General features: G+C 38.5%; 1 protein-coding gene across 1 annotated transcript in view; it reads left to right on the forward strand.

The window, feature by feature from the left end:
- Positions 1–7,967: 7,967 nt before the first annotated feature.
- amn.L (amnion associated transmembrane protein L homeolog) overlaps positions 7,968–19,796 on the forward strand; it is a gene marked incomplete at its 5' end in the record, with an annotated part of 50,399 nt that continues 38,570 nt past the window's right edge. Inside the window, 3 exon segments of the mRNA NM_001092600.1 lie at positions 7,968–8,022; positions 15,940–16,061; positions 19,552–19,596. Coding sequence (NP_001086069.2) covers positions 7,983–8,022; positions 15,940–16,061; positions 19,552–19,596 — 207 coding nt within the window.

A 19,796-nucleotide genomic window follows, 5' to 3' on the forward strand; every position in this document is an offset into this window, starting at 1 on the left:
GGTCCTCCTGCTAATTTTCTGATCTGGCATTGACCCATGATCTGTGACCCTGCTTCTATGCGGCCTGACCTGACCCATTGACTGAATTGGAATGTAAGTATTTTTAAAATTTCCTGTCTCTTGAAATTTTGACAGTCTGTCATGTTGTCCTATATCAGGTTCTTCGTGACTTGTCCTGTTTGCCTCTTGACCCTACCTGTGCTGGTTCCTACCTTCTGCTTTGTCTTGGTAACCCTGCCTTTGGTTGCCCGTAGTTATTCCTTTTTGACAAGCAGCTGTCTTGCCTGTGTCCCAGATGAGCTTCTTCCTTGGTCCTTTCTAAACCCTCAGGAGCCCCCTGGTAGTCCATAATGGTCCCCAGATTCTCAAGCAAAGTTATCAAGCTCATACAAAAAAACAGCCTCACCTCCTGGCAACTTGGTGGCCTTGATCCCCTCTCGTGAAACGATGGGCCCAGGACAAACACCCTATAAACCCCAGTTATACTTTATGACTGTGTCATATAAAAACATTTTATTGTTTGACAGACTATTCCCACAAATCAAGTCACAAGTGCTAGAGTGCTATATTAATGTGACGCCTTGGTCCCAGGTGTTCTGTATTCAGAGTCATACATGACTTGTTAGGGCCCTTATTCACATTGTTTCAGTTCTGGTGCTTTCTGATACCTCCTAGCACTTTCTATAAGATCTTACAAAACACCAGTAAAGAGGAATTCTGTCACACCCTTACAAAATAAAAACTATGCAAACATACTCCTGACCCCTGAGCATATAATAAAGATTTGCCTGTAGTTATTATAAGGTGGCCTTATCCTGTCCTGTGTGAGATTTTACAAAAAAACAAAGATTCTTCCTCATTTTCTATTTAATGGGACACTACTCGAGTTCCTGTCATATGCACAAACATTCTTGCTGTATAGGTTACAGTAATTCCATAAAAGTCCCACAGCACTGGAATAGAACTTTACTGCATTAGCAGTTTGTCAGCAGGTTAAAGGTAGCAAAATCCCTTTACCAACCCACATTCTTAACAAAGGCTGCTGCTAAGGGATGAAACTGCAACAATGTGGAGGCAAATGGATATTCATTTGCTAGCCCAACCCAAGTAGGACTTTGCATTCCTTGCCATACTCAATAAATACAGATTGTATTTCTATTTATAGTTAAATTTATAGAAAAGTCGCAAATACAGGCATGTATCAGTGTGTGTATGTGTGTGCATGTGTGTGCATAGGTAATAATAAGTGTGTGTGTGTGTGTGTGTGTGTATATATATGTGTGTGTATATATATATATATGTGTGTGTATATATATATATATGTGTGTGTGTATATATATATATATGTGTGTGTGTGTATATATATATATATATATATATATATATATATATATATATATATATATATATATATATATATATATATATATATATATATATATATATATATATATATATATATATATATATATATATATATATAATCTTCAAGAAGTATCTATTTAGATTTAGGGGCAGATTTATCAAGGGTCGAAAAAACCATTGAATTGGATTACTTCGACTTTGTATGTCGAAGTTGAAGTCTTTGTGTATCGAATTTGGCTGCTTTCAGTCGATCGCACGATGAAATCGTTCGAATCAAACAATTCAAACGATTTCATAGATCGGACGATTTTCCTTCTAAAGACTTAGCCAAATGTTGCCTATGGGTTGTAGGAGGTCCCCATAGGCTAACCTAGCAATTCGGCAGATTTAAGATGGCAAAGTGTCGAAGTCAAACTATTCGATGGTCGAAGTATCCAAAAAATAGTTCGAAATTTGAAGTTTTTATTATAGTTCATGATTTATCACAGGGTTTCTCTGTTAAACAGCATTGTACCATGGAGCTATACAAATAAACACATACTTGTCTATATACACATGCAATATTACTCCACACATTTGTCCCATGACTTGTTTGCAGGTGCACAAAACACTCCCTATCCCTGACTGAACCTTTAGCGACTCTCCCCACTCCCCAAGCTACGATCAGTATATCACTTGAAGTAAGTTAATCAGTTCCATTACTGTAGGAGTCAGTATTTAAGAGAATTAAAGCAATATTCAAGTGCAAATAAAAAAAACACAACAAGGAGATGTGCAGATCCCCTGACTGAGTTATACACAATATAATAACAGCCCCATTCCACTGACTATGGGATTTGCCATCTCTGCTCACATTCCAAAGCAAAGATTTGCTCAGATACAAGAAAATGAAACCCTTTGCATTTAGGAGGAGCTTGAGAAGTTAATGCCATTGTTAGCATTGCCATGCAGTTCCCACAGGAGCAGAGTTTCAGAAGGTGTTGGGCACAGGACGTCTGCACAAATCTACTTTATCAAACCTGGATAAAACTTGTAAAGAATCCCTGCAGTTTGATATATTCCTAATTCATCAAAATGTTCCTGACTGTCAGGGGTGTATTTTTTTAATGAACTGATATCAGATCAGGATTTCCGGAAAGACTCGCCAGTCTCACTCGCTAGGACCCATTGGCCCAAGCCTGAATCCAGGCCTGGAGCTGATACTTGTGTCAGTTCATCAAAAAGTGTTTGAATGTGCCAAAAGCCATTCTGCTCTATGTAATGATAGTGCTCTGTTCTACTTTCACCTGGATTTGGAAGATTAAAGGAACAGTAACACCAAAAAATGAAAGTGTTTTAAAGTAATGAAAATATAATGTACTGTTGCCCTGCACTGGTACAATTGGCATGTGTTCTTCAGAAAGACGCATAGGCGTATTTTCAATAAGGCTAGGGGAGACTAAGCCTCCCCAAACCTGTCTGACCCCCTAAAATAAAAAGAAATAAAACCTGCTCCGTTGCTGACTGCCCTGTTCCTTTAATCACAGATTGGTAGCTAAGGTCCGCCTCCAAACCGCGATGCTGAAGAGATCAGTTGCACTCTGATTGGATATATGTGGTTTGTCCAATCAGAGAACAACTAACTTTACAGACAGTGAAATGTACCAACCAGGTTCAGAGTAGGCGTGGCTAGGAAAACTTTACAGACTGAAGGCAGCATGGCAGAAGGGAGACTGATATGAAGCAGTTGGAATATCCAGCTGGCCATGTTGGCAACTTTCATTCAACTCACAGGTATTATAAACAGCAGCTTCTCCACCAGCTTGAATAAGTATTAAAGGTTTTTTTAGGTTCTTTTTCCTTTTTTTTGCTGTGTTTTTCTGACTTTTTTCATTGTTGTTTTCATGGAAACAGACTTCTATTATACCTACCATTTTTCCTGAGGCTCTTATATTTAAATTAGCATTTAATTTACCACTAAGTATAATGTTCCAGGTCCCACTGTCTTTCACTGAGTATAATGTGCCAGGACCCACTGTCTCCCACTGAGTATAATGTGCCAGGACCCACTGTCTCTCACTGAATATAATGTGCCAGGACCCACTGTCTCCCACTGAGTATAATGTGCCAGGTCCCACTGTCTTTCACTGAGTATAATGTGCCAGGACCCACTGTCTCCCACTGAGTATAATGTGCCAGGACCCACTGTCTCCCACTGAGTATAATGTGCCAGGTCCCACTGTCTTTCACTGAGTATAATGTGCCAGGACCCACTGTCTCCCACTGAGTATAATGTGCCAGGACCCACTGTCTCCCACTGAGTATAATGTGCCAGGTCCCACTGTCTTTCACTGAGTATAATGTGCCAGGACCCACTGTCTCCCACTGAGTATAATGTGCCAGGACCCACTGTCTCCCACTGAGTATAATGTGCCAGGTCCCACTGTCTTTCACTGAGTATAATGTGCCAGGACCCACTGTCTCCCACTGAGTATAATGTGCCAGGACCCACTGTCTCCCACTGAGTATAATGTGCCAGGACCCACTGTCTCTCACTGAATATAATGTGCCAGGACCCACTGTCTCCCACTGAGTATAATGTGCCAGGTCCCACTGTCTTTCACTGAGTATAATGTGCCAGGACCCACTGTCTCCCACTGAGTATAATGTGCCAGGACCCACTGTCTCCCACTGAGTATAATGTGCCAGGTCCCACTGTCTTTCACTGAGTATAATGTGCCAGGACCCACTGTCTCCCACTGAGTATAATGTGCCAGGACCCACTGTCTCCCACTGAGTATAATGTGCCAGGACCCACTGTCTCCCACTGAGTATAATGTGCCAGGACCCATTGTCTTTCACTGAGTATAATGTGCCAGGACCCACTGTCTCCCACTGAGTATAATGTGCCAGGACCCACTGTCTCCCACTAAGTATAATGTGCCAGGTGCCACTGTCTCCCACTGAGTATAATGTGCCAGGACCCACTGTCTCCCACTGAGTATAATGTGCCAGGACCCACTGTCTTTCACTGAGTATAATGTGCCAGGACCCACTGTCTTTCACTGAGTATAATGTGCCAGGACCCACTGTCTTTCACTGAGTATAATGTGCCAGGACCCACTGTCTCCCACTGAGTATAATGTGCCAGTACCAACTGTCTTTCACTGAGTAAGACGACTATAATTTATATAAATAATTTGCTGTGTAGCCATGGGGGGCAGCCATTCAAAGCCAAAAAAGGAGAAAAGGCACAGGATACACATCAGATAAATTCTGTTGCATACAATGGGATTCTACAGAGCTTATCTGTTATTGACTGTGTATCCTGCACTTGAATGGCTGCCCCCATGGCTACCCAGCAGCTTGTTTATATAAACCAGGGATCCCCAACCTTTTGAACCTGTGAGCAACATTCAGAAGTAAAAGGAGTTGGGGAGCAACACTAGCATGAAAAATTTTCTTGGGGTGCCAAATAAGGGCTGTAATTGGCCACTTGGTAGCCCCTATGTGGATTGTCAACCTACATTGAGACTCTGTTTGGCAGTACAACTGGTTTTAATACAACCAAAACTTGCCTCCAAGCCTGGAATTCAAAAATAAGCTCCTGCTTTGAGGACACTTGGGAGCAACATCCAAGGGGTTGGGGAGCAACATGTTGCTCATGAGCTACTGGTTGGGGATCACTGATATAAACTATAGTTGTGTTTGTGAAGAAAACATGCCAGTACATTATATTGTCATTCCTTTAAATTACTTTTTATTTTTTGATGTTACTGTTCCTTCAACTTCTGTGTTGCACTGCATTGTTCCAATATTTATAAATAAAATTTTAATTGTTTAATGTAAGTTTATCCAGGTGCAGTAACCCAGAGCAACCAATCATCAGGAAGCATTTACTGGTGACCAACGTCTTATTGGTTGCTTGTGGTTCCTGCATCTGTGCAAATTTAGTGCCTTTTATTACATATGTGGGTTTAAGTCTTAGTAAATGTTGTTACCCCTAGGAAAAAAGTCACAGAGCAATGACAGTTAAACAAAGCAAATGGTGCATCAATAATTTCTCATTTACAGTGACAGTGTCACTATCTCTTTAATCTCGATCCTTCCTGGAAAAATTAAGAATACATGTTGCCCAGAAGCCACTGGAAATGGAGCAGCAGACTGACATTTACCTTCTGTGTACACCAACAATTTCCATTGCAGGGGGCAAAGCAGTTGCTAATAAATAAGTCATAGGATCTCCTGGAAACCTTATAACTAAACTATTTAAAACAAACTGTATCCTTTTTCTTTTTAATTGTAATGTTACAAAGTGCAACCATTTGGGATATTCTCTAGAATACCTCCAAATAGTCCCAATAGGCCCTTCTTTCCTGATCCAAATACAGTCACATCCATCCCATGCTATTCCATGTTGCTATAAGCCAAGGGGATTTCTATTTAAAGATATTTCCTGTTTTTTCAGTGACTACAATCTGACTACCTTGAATGTGTATCTTAGGTCTGCAGCCCATGTGTAGATTAGTGACATTAGTCACATCCCTCATACTTAAAAAAAACAAAACTGAGTATGGCCCCTAGTTCCCAAGCAGGGAGCAATTCTGCCTGGGGTCTGGCTGAACTCTGCACCTTGCCAGACAAAATATATATATAGATATAAATTACTAACGAGATGTTTATTTTGCCATGGTTCTGTGAGTAAATAGGCAATTCCAATTAGTGTGCACCTCATACAGCCATGCACAAATCATTGCTTTAGGTTGTGTTAGAGAGGCTTTGCACATGCCCCCCATAGTGTAACAGGGCACATTTACTAAGAGTCGAAGTGAATTCTAAGTGAATTTTCGAATTAAATAACTTTGAATTTCAAAGTAATTTTTGGGTACTTTGACCATCGAATAGGCCAAAATTCGATTTGAATTGAAAAAACTTCAAATATTTGACCATTCAAAAATCGAAGTACTGTCTCTTTAAAAAACTTCGACTTCGACACTTCGCCACCTTAAACCTGTTGAATTGCTATGTTAGCCTATGGGATTTAATCGATCGATCAAACGATTTTTACTTCGATCGAAAACGCCCGTTTTGGATCGAAAAAATATTTAGACTATTGAAGTATCAAATTTGATGGTCGAATTTCGAAGTTTTTTAACTTCGAAATTCGACCCATAGTAAATGTGCCCCTAAATGCTGCACTGTTTAACCCATGTCATCAGCAGTAAAAGCAAGTAAAACTGACTCCTGTTCTTATATCGTTTGTTGCTTTTCATGGATTTTATGCTATTTTTTCCTGGTCCTCTGAAAAACATAAAATGGAAGTCCTACTGTATATGCACACTCCTTTCAATATATAGTATGGGGTCCATTATCCAGAAACCCATTATCCAGAAAGCTCCAAATTACAAAAGGGCCATCTCCCATAGACGCCATTATAATCAAATAATTCCAGTTTTTAAAAATGATTTCGTTTTTCTCTTTAAAAATAAAACAGTACCTTGTACTTGTTCCTAACTTAAATATAATTAATCTTTATTGGAAGCAAAACAATCATACTGGATTTATTTAATGTTTAAAATATTTTTAGGTACACAGATCAAACTTATAGAAAGAACCCTTATCCAGAATACCACAGGTCCCAAGCATTCTGGATAACAGGTCCTATACATGTACAATATCCATGTTATAGGAGTGCATTAATAATGGCATTTGTGTGTGACTCACTGGAGTGCACTGACATGCTGAACACAGAATTGTATACGTATGTGACCTTTTATCCAGAATGTTCGGGACCTGAGATTGTCCAGATAACGGACCTTTCCGTAACTTGGCTCTTTATAACTTAAAAGTCTACTAAAAATCATTAAAATATTTAAAAAAAAAACAATAGGCTGGTTTTGCCTCCAATAATAATTAATTATATCTTGGTTTGGAACAAGTACAAGCTACTGTTTTAGTATGACAGAGAAAATTTAAATAATTTTTAAACATTTTAATTATTTGATTAAAATCGAGTCTATGGGAGATGGCCTTCCAGCCATTCAGGGCTTTTTGGATAACCGGTTTTCGGATAACGGATCCCATACCTGTAAATGGTATCTGCATTGAGTATTTCATGATGCACCAGTCAGTACAGTGGCCACAAAGAAGAGTGGGGACAGTTTACTACTTCTCGTGTGTGGCAGAACACATAACAAAGCAGTTTAAAATGTTTGTGTGTAAGAGCTTAAACGTACTGTCTTAAAATATAAAAATGTTATTCTTTAAAATATAACATAATGCTTTGGTCGAGGCACTGTTAATGTATACAACCAGCACAATTAATAACCTGGGCTTTGACTATTGCTCCTCTGCAATCCTCCCCATGCTCCACTGATTTCTGCAGTAGGAATAGACCAGTCAATGCACCATTACAGCAGCCAGTCACTTCTAAATATGTTAATTCACCAGTTGGACTTTATGACCATGAAAAAAAAAAGCTTTGGAATGAAATCTTCCAAGGAAAGAGCTGGAAGTAGGCTGCTTGTATGTGAAGGTGCCGTGTTCTTGTCTGGCTTGCAACTTTTCTATCACCTGACCCAGCACAGTTTAAAGGGCAACAGGACTGGCTGAGCTATTGCGAGGAACTGCAGTAAATAATGGAGACAAAATACTTATTTCTGCCTCTTCTGATCTTCAGTAAGTACATTTTCTGACACAGGGGCCAGCAACTACAAATGATTTTGACTTGGAACTAAGAGGAGCACATATTTTTGGGTGTAAAATATATATATATATATATATATATATATATATATATATATATATATATATATATATATATATATATATATATGAATGAGATTATATAAGTCTTCATTTATTTGTAAGATAAACTACAACTGACTGATTTCTATTCCATCTGGGGAAACGTCCTAACTTTGTAATAAACTCGATACAGCTTTTAGCTTCATTCCTTTATATATAAATCATATTAAGGGGAATAATACTTGCTGTTTAGCTGCAACATCTCCATCTTACATGATAAGCTATATACCTTGTTGATGTTTCTTCTTCTGCATATATTTGGGCCATTGCAATGAGATCCCTCTCATTACATTCTACATATAAACTATTAGGCCCATTAAGTACATAGGCCATATTTTCAACATTGTACAGGCTGGTTTTTTTGGGGGGATCCTGGGTTTTCTGAATAAATGGTCTTGCTGTACTTTGGATCAGCATTAGTTAGGGCTTTTAATCAACACAAACATAAAAACAATAGGACTGTTATGACACCAACAAGTGTTTATGTAGCTTACAATGGCAAGACAGGGCCAGACTTATGCTGCTATTTCAGCCCTTTTAGATCAAGTCAGCAGCTTATTTTTCCATGTAGGGGGCCCACCAACAGGCCTGCCCAACTGTCCTGATCTGAATGTATGCCCAAGTGGAATCCTATGTTATACAGTATGTTATTGAGAAAACCAGCAACCCATACTTTTTGCCTAGAAAATATGTATGGTATGTGCACTAAACGTGGCAAATTCTGAAACTGAAAGTAAAGTCACATTCTACTTCCTGATCCCTGTTAGCAGTCAAAAAAAATCAGCAGCCCGCTGAGCAGCCTCTGTATAAAGAATATCTGAACGGTGACAGATGGGGAAAAGCAGGGGTTCACGTATTCAGTTCTCCTCCAGGTTTGTTAATCAGCTAGCTTCTGCTATATTATTTCAGGAGTCAGAACCAGTATTGCAGAGAATATAAACAGTCAAATAGATACTGCTTTCAACAGCAATAACATTTACAAAGATCTTTAAAACCGGTGAAAATGCACCATTAATGTATATTGGAAAGTTTCTTATAATAACTTTGTTATTATGCATAAAATAGTTTTTGGTGGAAAACCTTCTTTAATGAATAAACTCAGTAGAGGTCTTGGTTATTGGATAATACATTGACGCAGTTCTATTTTTTGGCCAAGGATTTTGTCACTGTATGAGTACCTTGTAAGTATTCGTTTATGAGTTTCTGTGCAATTATGTGTGGGTGTATGGAAATGTACGGAAAAACAAAAATGAAAAAGTACAATGAATATGTTGCCAATTGGTTACAGAGTAAGGCAGCAAGAAGACAATAAAAGAAGAAATAAACAAAGCACTCAATAGGGGCAATTTACTTCAATTTTTCTGTGTTTATGCCTTTGCTATATTTGACAAGTAGATTTGGGAGAAATGTTACAATCTCTCCCACCCCCTAGGGAATAATGCACTTGTATTTATGTGTATTAAATCTATAAGTGGCCACAGGGAGATTTAACTATGATTTACTGTATAAAACCTTGATAGAAACAGGCCGGACTGACAATCTGTGGCACAGCAAATGCCAGAGGGGCTGCTGTTAGATGCCATAGACCAGTGATCCCCAGCCAGTCGTTCATGAGCAACCTGTTGCCCATCCATTAACCCCTTGAATGTTGCTCCCAGTGGCCTCAAAGCAGGTGATTATTTTTTTTTTTGAATTCCTGGTTTGCAGGCAAGTTTAGTTGCAAAAAAAAGGTGCAGTACCAAATAGAACCTCCTGTACGCTGTGTTTCTCCCCAACTCTTTTTATATTTGAATCTGGCTCACGGGGTAAAAAAATTGGGGATCCCTGCCATAGACAGTCAGTTATTGGGCCTGTGGGGAGTTGTTTAGGCCTGACCAGACCACCTACGGTAACAAATACCACTTTCTGTAGTGATGGCGGGGACATACCTGAAGAAAACACCCAAGATTGTTTAAGGGATTTAGGGAATATCCCCACTGAAAAGAGGAGTCCTTAAAGGGATACTGTCATGGGAAAAAAAATGTTTTCAAAATGAATTAGTTAATAGTGCTGCTTCAGCAGAATTCTGCACTGAAATTAATTTCTCAAAAGAGCAAACAGATTTTTTTATATTCAATTTTGAAATCTGACATGGGGCTAGACATTTTGTCAATTTCCCAGCTGCCCCATGTCATGTCACTTGTGCTCTGATAAACTTCAATCACTCTTTACTGCTGTACTGCAAGTTGGAGTGATTATCACCCCCTCCCTTTTTCCCCCTCAGCAGCCAAACAAAAGAGCAATGGGAAGGTAACCAGATAGCAGCTCCCTAACACAAGATAACAGCTGCCTGGTAGATCTAAGAACAGCACTCAATAGTAAAAACCCATGTCCCACTGAGACACATTCAGTTACTTTGAGAAGGAAAAACAGCAGCCTGCCAGAAAGCATTCTCTCCTAAAGTGCAGGCACAAGTCACATGACATGGGGCAGCTGGGAAATTGACAAAATGTCTAGCCCCATGTCAGATTTCAAAATCGAATATAAAAAAATCTGTTTGCTCTTTTGAGAAATGGATTTCAGTGCAGAATTCTGCTGGAGCAGCACTATTAACTGATTCATTTTTTTCCCCATGACAGTATTCCTTTAAAGCAAGGAACTGTTATTGAGTAGAGGCAGGACAAGGCAGGAGTGGGCGTAGAAATAGGAAAAGGTAGGACTGGAACAGGACTGGAGCAAGAAGAGGACTGAATCAGGTACAAGGCAAGACCTAAAAGATCTAGGGACTCATGCTCAAGCTACCAGACCTAATGCTCAGACAAGAAAGTGATGCAGGAGATGGGTTAATATAGGACACAGCTGACTCTGGTGTCAGTCGCTACAGAGAGGGATCAGAGTGACATACGGCTGCAATGCCAAAATTGCTTAAAGGAACAGTAACATCAAAAAATAAAAGTGTTTTAAAGTAATGAAAATATAATGTAGTGTTGCCCTGCATTGGTAAAACTGCTGTGTTTGCTTAAGAAACACTATTATTGTTTATATAAATAAGCTGCTGTGTAGCAATGGGGGCAGCCATTCAAAAGAGAAAAGGCTCAGATTACACAGTAGGTAGCAGATAAGCTCTGTCTGTCTAATGGTGTTCTCTATTATCCATTAGTTAACCTGTGCCATATAGCCGTTTTTCAATTTCCGCCATTGCTACACAGCAGCTTGTTTATATGAACTATAATAGTGTTTCTGAAGCAAACAGAACAGTTTTACCAGTGCAGGGCAACAGTACATGATATTTTCATTACTTTAAAACACTTTCATTTTTTGGTGTTACTGTTCCTTTAAATGACCATAGGTGGAGACATGTTGAATTCAAAAAGTCCAACACTCGCTGCTATTTAATGTTGCAGTTTACATTTTAAGCCAGGACTTCTGAAATGTCAAAAAAAGGGAATATGTAAATGTGCTGTGCCTTTATTTGCATTGACCCTATGGGCTATGATAACTAAAGGGTGAAATATTTGGTAGATGATTTTTTCCTGTTTCCTAAAGAGCTTTTTTTAACCGGGGCATGAGAATTAGCTCAGGGGAATTCTAGAAATTTTTTATTGTGAAAACTCTCCTACTATTTCATGAAAAGTCTAGCGCATATGTAGCCAGAGAAGTCTGGAGCTACCTGCCCATCCTGATGTTTGCATAAACAAATAATATGAGACAGCACAAATGGGAAATGTCCCCACACAATCCTTTCTGCAGAGTCTCTGTTAAAGAACCAAAGTCTTTTCCTCCAGTTAGAAGCAAGCCCCCCTGCTGATCTCAGTTGTATTTTAGAAGCAAGCCTTGCCACTGTACAGTACCTCCCTTCTGTTACCTTTTCAGCAAACAACATACATTAAGCAAATTGTAATAGCCTTTAATTATACTATACTATCTATTTTCTTCATGTAATCCCACCTATTAAAATAGGTCTGTTTAGTGCCATGCGGGGTTATTTGCATAGGAAATACTGGTTTAATACAATCACTTTTTTCATGGGGTCAGATTTTTGTCTCTGAATGGCACACAAGCATTTAGCTGAAATCCATCCAATGTGAGCAGCGATACAAACTTGCCATTAAGTCAATGGCTGCCTGCAACCAATGTTTGGAGCAGTACTAATGTCCTCTAGACTTAAAGGAGAAGGAAAGGTTAAAACTAACTAAGCCTTATCAGAAAGGTCCACCTAAGTATACCAGTAAACCCTCAAAGTAGTGCTGCTCTGAGTCCCCAGTCAAAAGAAACACTGCATTTCTTTCCTTCTATTGTGTACACATGGGCTTCTGTATCAGACTTCCTGCCTTCAGCTTAAACCTCATTGCCCTGGGCAAGAGCATGCTCAGTTTGCTCCTCTCTCCCTTCTCTACTGTAATCTGAGCCCAGAGCAGGGAGAGACTAAGGCAGGAAGTGATGTCACACCACATTAACACTGCAGCTCCTATTCTAAACATACAGAGAGTTTCTAGAGCTTTTTACTCAGGTATGGTAAAACATTCTACAGAATAAATATAGCATTCTAGCTTGCACTATTGCAGCTAATCTATTGGCAATAAAATGCCTCTGTAGCTTTCCTTCTCCTTTAAATAAGAGCCGTACCCCACACAATATCAAGACCCTACCTTGCTGCTAGGTCACCTAAAGACATTTTTTTGAAAGTAAAATAGCAAATAAGACTAAATGTGGACACACACCATTCTGCGAAATATGCTGGTGCTTTATAAATAAATGTTAATGTTAATAATTCTGAGTGATGTAACAGTTTACAGGTCAAAAGGAAAAACCAGGATGACAAACAATGACCATCTGTGATACCTCCCAATTCCTGGCAGATTTTGGGAAAGAGAGCCAGGGAAAGGCAGAATATGTAAAGACCTTTATAGGTTAGATACATTTCCTGTCCATTCATGAAAAATGTAAACAGTAGTAATCCAGAGCTTGCCATGAGGATGTTACTCAGATCTTGATGAACAGGATCTTTTGTGACACATACTGTGTCTTAGAGAGAGAGAGGAAAAACCCAGCATAAAGTCTTCACGGGGCTGATTTATTCTTACATGAATGCACCGTCTTCAGTCCTTAAGGTGGCCATACACGTAGAGATGTGAGATGTTGCCAAACAAGCGTATCTCTCCCTGATATGCCCACATCTCCTGTATTTATGTTCTATTTATTGCACCGATTCCCTGTCTTGTTTTAAAAAGGCATAGTTTGAAGTCTATAGAGCTGTACAGTGCTGCTGTAAACATGACTGTAAAGATGACTTTTTAAAGCAGGGGTGTCCAAACTTTTTGCAACGAGGGCCAGATTTGGTGAGGTGAAAATGTGTGTGGCCCAACCATTCAGCCTGACATTCTTTATAGCCATAGCAATAATATTTGGGCACATTAGTGAAATGATCTGCCACTTGGTCTATACTGCTGCCTGTGTGCTGTAGGTGTTAGTAATAGATAAGTACTGGCACGTAGTGATGCACCGCATTGCATATTTCTTTACTTTACTGTACTGGCACGTCATTATGTCTATTGCACCTTCAGCCTTAAAGAAGTATGGGAGAGTGGCGCATCACTGTGCCAGTACATGTCTATTGCTAACCCCTTCAGCACACAGGCACACTATGATCCCACTGGGCAGCCCATATTTTTTAAAATGGCAATTTTCTATTTAGGATTACCCAATGGCACATACTACCAAAAAAGAATATTTTTATGAAAATGGTTTATTTAGATGAAGCAGGGTTTTACACATTATCCAATATTTTTTATAGAGACCTACATTGTAGGCTAAGGGGGGTATAGTTTTCCTTTAGGGCTATTCCACAAACGCGTGGCTATCTCCCCGTGTGGACTAGCCCTTAATGGGGGCACTACTGCCATGAGATAAGTTGGGAAACTTGCCTCAGGCAACAGAAGCCCATTAGTTACCAGGGGTGGCCAAAAACACACCTAGTAACTTTAAGAGCCAAATAGCAATTAGTTCCCCCTTTGACCTGCAAAGGAGCTTAGGTAAAAAAGTGCATAAACACTATCTGAACTTCCACAAATATTTTTTTTTTTTGGGACACAGGCATACCAGATTCCACAGATTAGAAAGAAACCATGACAATCTATCTCTGACTCAAAAGAACCATTTCATGGACTGGCAGAGTCATGCAACACCCTCCATTAATGTTTCATTGTGAAGTGACAGACTCCTGGACTTGCAGTCCTCATGGTCCCATGGTCCTCTTTAAATTTAATAATATAGACTTTTGACTTCCAAAATAAATGTAAACACAAGACAAACATAATTCCATTTCATTTGAATCATTTCCCAACCCCCCTTGACCTTACATTGTCATCCAACCCCTCCCTGACCTTGTTCCATTGTGAAGTGATGGACTCTAGGGGGCCTAGGGGGAAAACTCTAATTTTTAGAGGAAAGATTTTGTCAACTTTTCTGACATTGACTTTTTCGAGCTGACAACATATGTTTACATTTATTTTTGGAAGTCAAAAACGGAGGTGTATATTTTCTAGTTGAAGCAGACCATTGGAATCCCAAACAGCAAGGAAATCCATTTTGTATCTCACCCATAGGTTAAGAACTCCTATTCTAAATAAATCTGTGCAATACTAATAACACAGTAATGTGCTTTTACATACTGTAAATTGACTGTATATTACACTTCAATAAATTACATTAACTGCTCCTTGAAGCCACGTTACTGCAATGTTCAGAACTGGGCCAATACCTGCTGTCACAGGCTGTTAGGGAGTGTGCTGAATGAACAGTAGCAGGTCTATGCCAGACAGACAAGCCTTTGTGTTGGATTCATACACCCTTCTGTTCTTGGCCAGTCCAAGCAGCAAGTAACTTTGGAATGATTTGCCTGTGTCATTGCAGGAAGCGCAGCCAAACAGACTAATTTGCTTACAATAGACAAATAATAATCAGATAATAATGTTATTGACTCACTGTGGCACCTGAACAAATGAGTCAGGCGGCAACAAGAAGCTTGAAAAGGATTCACTACTCAGGCAGCCTTATTCTGCGTGGAGTTAAAAATGATATACCACAATGATCAAACTATCAGAGAAAATTCATACTCTTGTACTGTTCATTATCTTCATTGCTGCTGCACATTCAAGATATAATACCATATCACCCAGAAACTGTATTGTTTTCGTGTTTTTTAGGGGCACTTTCCCTATACTTTAACTTAGGGGCATTCTAAGTCTGTGTGCAGTTGGTCTTGATTTTTTTGTGTTATTTATTTTCAATGTTCACCACTTTTATTCTAAGTTTCTCTAGTTTTACATGCAAATGTCTATCTGCTGATGGTGTCCCTTACCTTATCAAACAGCCAAACAAATATCAAAGTTGAAGATGCAATAGGAGAGTGTAAAGATAAAGAGTTCCAGGTCTGGTAACTTTTAGCAGCCAGCCTTAAAGGAACAGTAACATCAAAAAAATGTTTTAACGTAATAAAAATATAATGCCATTGCTACTCAGCAGCTTGTTTATATGAACTATAGTAGTGTTTCTGAAGCAAACACATCAGTTTTACCAGTGCATGACAACAATGCATGATACTGTATATTCATTACTTTAAATTACTCTTTTTTTGCTGTTACTGTTCTTTTAAGGTAGCACTTATTGGTCACATAATTGAAAACAAACAAACAAACCGATGCTTGGTTGCTTTTGGATTTCTCAATCTTGTGCAAACTTAGTGCATTTTATTAGGTTACCCAACAAGACACCTACTGATGACGCGGTTCTGAATAATTTTGTTCACAGTGGGATCAACCAATGCAGTGTACAAACAGTGGATCCCCAGTACCAACTTTGAGAATGCTTCAAACTGGAATGAACAGAGAGTTCCATGCTCCCAGGATACGGTGATGTTTGACAGTGGCAAGGTATTTCATCATTTATCTGTAATTTAATAAAATACAGCTATTAGACACAGTATAGGCCTTTTTTTAAACATGAGTGCAATTAGTACGGATACCTTTTGCCTTTTGTTTTAATTATGTAATGTGTTTTTTTTTTGTTGGGTTATTTTTTGCCCTAAACAGGACAACATCTGAAATGGAAGGTGAAGACACATTCTGCTTCCTGATCCTTATGAGACAATGAAAACAAAGCAGTTCACTGGGAGGCCTCGGGTTAATGAGTTGCTTCTTATCTCACAATATTACAGGTTGCAGTTGAGGGAAGGAAGCGATATATATATATATATATATATATATATATATATATATATATATATATATATAGCTAGCTAGATAGACATCTCAGCGGGCAACTGATTTGTTGTGATTGTGCTTTTGCAAACAAAATGTGACTTTACTTTCAGTTTCATATTTTACACTGTTCAGTGCAAGAAATAACAAATACTACACATTATTCCTAATTAAAACAACAAGTTTAGCACACGCCCTATTCATTGCACTAATGTTGAACAAAGTGGTCTACTGCCCTTTTAGGATGTCTTTTGTTCTGCCCTTTTTACTGCCCGTATAGGGTTTGATTGTGCAACTGGTACAGTAGTGTTACAAGGCCCCCTTGAATTGCAGCTGGTTACTAGTTCTGGATGTTATGCTATATCACTTCAGCCAATGAAATGCAGCCTGTAGTTTAAATGTGTATAGATTTGTCAGTACTGTTTGTATGTGTTGTGCTTTCTTGATACTTTGAAATACTGTTACAGGATCTGTTATCTGGAAACCCGTTATCCAGAAAGCTCCAAATTTCGGAATGGCCATCTCCCATAGATTCCATTTTAATCAAATAATTCAGATTGTTAAAACTGATTTTCTTTTTCTCTGTAATAATAAAACAGTACATTGTGCTAAGATATAATTAATTTATTAGAGGCCGTTTATACTGGATTAATGTGTAATGTTTACATTAATTTTAAGTAGACAATGTATGGAGATCCAAATTATGGAAAGATCCCTTATCTAGAAAACCAGAGGTCCCAAGCATTCTGGATAATAGGCCCCATAACTGTTTTTGGTAAATTTCTTTAAAATTGTGCAGTAGTCCTGGTAGTGTTTCCTGTTTCTCTTTTGAAGGGTTTGTACGTTGGCTTGTCAGTCTGACCAGGTTACACATTCTTTCCCCATTATGGGTTAAACTCATAGGTGCAGTGCTGGACCTTATTTCTAAATCATTTTAAGGGTATCTCTTGCGGAAGACGTGCTAGCTCTGGGTTTCGAAAATATTTGCCTGTCTTTGAGGGGAATTTGAATTCTGAATACTAAACAGTTTATTAGGTTTATTATGGATTTGTCAAACGAGAGATAAATCAAAAATAACAAGAAATACTTTAGAAACAAGGTAACATAAAGGTAAAGAAGCAGAGTCTATTTATCCTCCTGTAACTAGAGAGCAAATGATAAAGATTTATCTTTTGGTGGCTCCAGTTGTGCCAAGTCACCTTGTAAACCCGTAATCCTCCACAACTCATTTAATTCTAATACAAATCTGGTCTGGGGTTTCCTGAATGATGCCGGCATCCGTATTCCAGAGTCCATGTCAATATATCTATATATGCACAAAGTTAATCTTGATGCAGTGGGACACATATTCCCTCCCAGATTTCCTGCTGCAATACTGGAAAATCAATATATTTTTACCTATAGCATAATGGAGAAGGGGCTATGTACTATGACAAGGAATAAAAGGAATTAACTGATTAAAATTGTGTAATTTCCACTTCTTCCTTGTTCAATTTATAACAGCAGAAAAAAAGAAGAATGCATCAAGATAAGCTTTGATAAACCACTCACTCTCAGTGAAATAAACCCTGGGTCTGTTCAGCAAGCTAATCACTCACAGTAAGGAATGTCAAGTGCATAAAACAATGGCATTTAAACATATAAAGACATACCAGGACTCTTTAAATCAGTTTATTTACATTATGTGTTCCCATTTGTTATTTATCTTGATGCTTGCTTTTCCATTTTTGCAGTCTTTAAAGGGCCGGAACTAGAGATAGGCAGAATAGGCACATGCCTAGGGCGCAAAAGCTGGGGGGGGGGGCGCCAGGCACGTACCTCCTCTGTCGTTTCCCCGTGTCTGGTCCTCTTTCTTCACGTCTGTGCTATTGCCCTGGCTATTTATGCTTCCGCTCATGCTCGTTGTTTTGCAAGCGCGAAATGTTTCTTGCTTTGCACATGAGCTGCATTTTGCACTTGAACGCGAACACAGCCGGGATCGTGACCGGCCAGGTTGCCTAGGGCACCTGACCCGACTCTGTAAAGGGGTAGTTCATATTTAAATTAACCTTTATAGTGATGTAGACAGTGACATTTTAAGACAATTTGCAAGTTGTCCATAATTTTTATGTGTTTTGAACCATTTAGCTTTTTATTGAGCAGCTCTCTGTTTTGGAATTTCAGCAGCTATCCGGTTGCTAGGGTCCAATTTACTTTAGTACACAGGCAGTGCAGTGAATGAGAGACTGAAAATGAATAGGAGAGGCCTCAATAGAAAGATAAGTAATAGGAAAAACAAAATAACAGTAAAATAAAATTGTAGCCTCACATTGTAATATTATTTTTAGTGCCAGATTTGGTAGCTCAAATTTGAAAGCTGGGAAGAGGAGAGGCAGACAGGGAGGCAAATAACTAAAAAAAAATGAAGGCTAACTAAAAGTTGCTAAGACTAGGACATTTTATAATATATTAGAAGTTGCAAAATTGACCACATTAATCAAATGATTGTAGATTTATCCAGTCCTACATGTGGCCAGGTCACAGAAAAGCAAATGAGGGTGGTCATCAGTTAGGGAAAGGTGCTTTACATTTTTGACTTTTTAAAATAATTTAAATTTTTATTTTTAAAACTCAAGGCAGAAGTACCTCCCTAAACTTGTATCTGTCTGTATATAAAGAGGTGCACATATATGTTTTTCTTTCCATGTATAAGAAGTTCATGGTTCAGCTTTCAGGCTTGAGCTCCGTAATGAGTCTGCATGTGAAAATATAATCATTTTCTACTCTGTATCTGTATCTTTTAAAAAAGAAAAGTTTTGATGCAATCAATTCCTTCCTTATAAAACTAAAAAAAAGAAAAGAAAGCAAAACGTTTTTTTTTGTGTTTCTATTTTAATGCCACATCAAAAGTCCCATAAAGCAGGATATGCAAGCATCTGAGGCTTCTGGGGTTTTACTTGGAGGAACTGTGCATATTAAATACTGATATATCTGACAGATGTCACGGTATAATGATATATCTGGCATATGATACAGTATTATGAAATACCTGATATTTAGTACATATTTGAGCTGCCTTTATAATATCAACAGTGACTAGGTATACTGGAGAGTAAACACTTGAATCTATTCCAAGTAATATGCCCTTAAATATGTTATGTAATATCCTTTTCTTGTTTTACAGAAGGTTTCAGTCTATGTGCAAGCAAGTCATTCCCTGAAGGACATGGTAAGAGGCTTTGTGTATGTAGCATATATATATATTGATGGATAAGCTTTTATTCATGTACCATAACACCATGATGCCCCTAGCCTTCAAAATTAATTAAGTGTTCAGGCTTTCTATTTAAAGGGATACTTCAGAAACATGTTTTTTTAAAAACGCAACAGTTAATAGTGCTGATCCAGCAGAATTCTGCACTGAAATCA

This window comes from Xenopus laevis, chromosome 8L (assembly GCF_017654675.1).
Source record: "Xenopus laevis strain J_2021 chromosome 8L, Xenopus_laevis_v10.1, whole genome shotgun sequence".
Lineage (NCBI taxonomy): Eukaryota > Metazoa > Chordata > Amphibia > Anura > Pipidae > Xenopus > Xenopus laevis.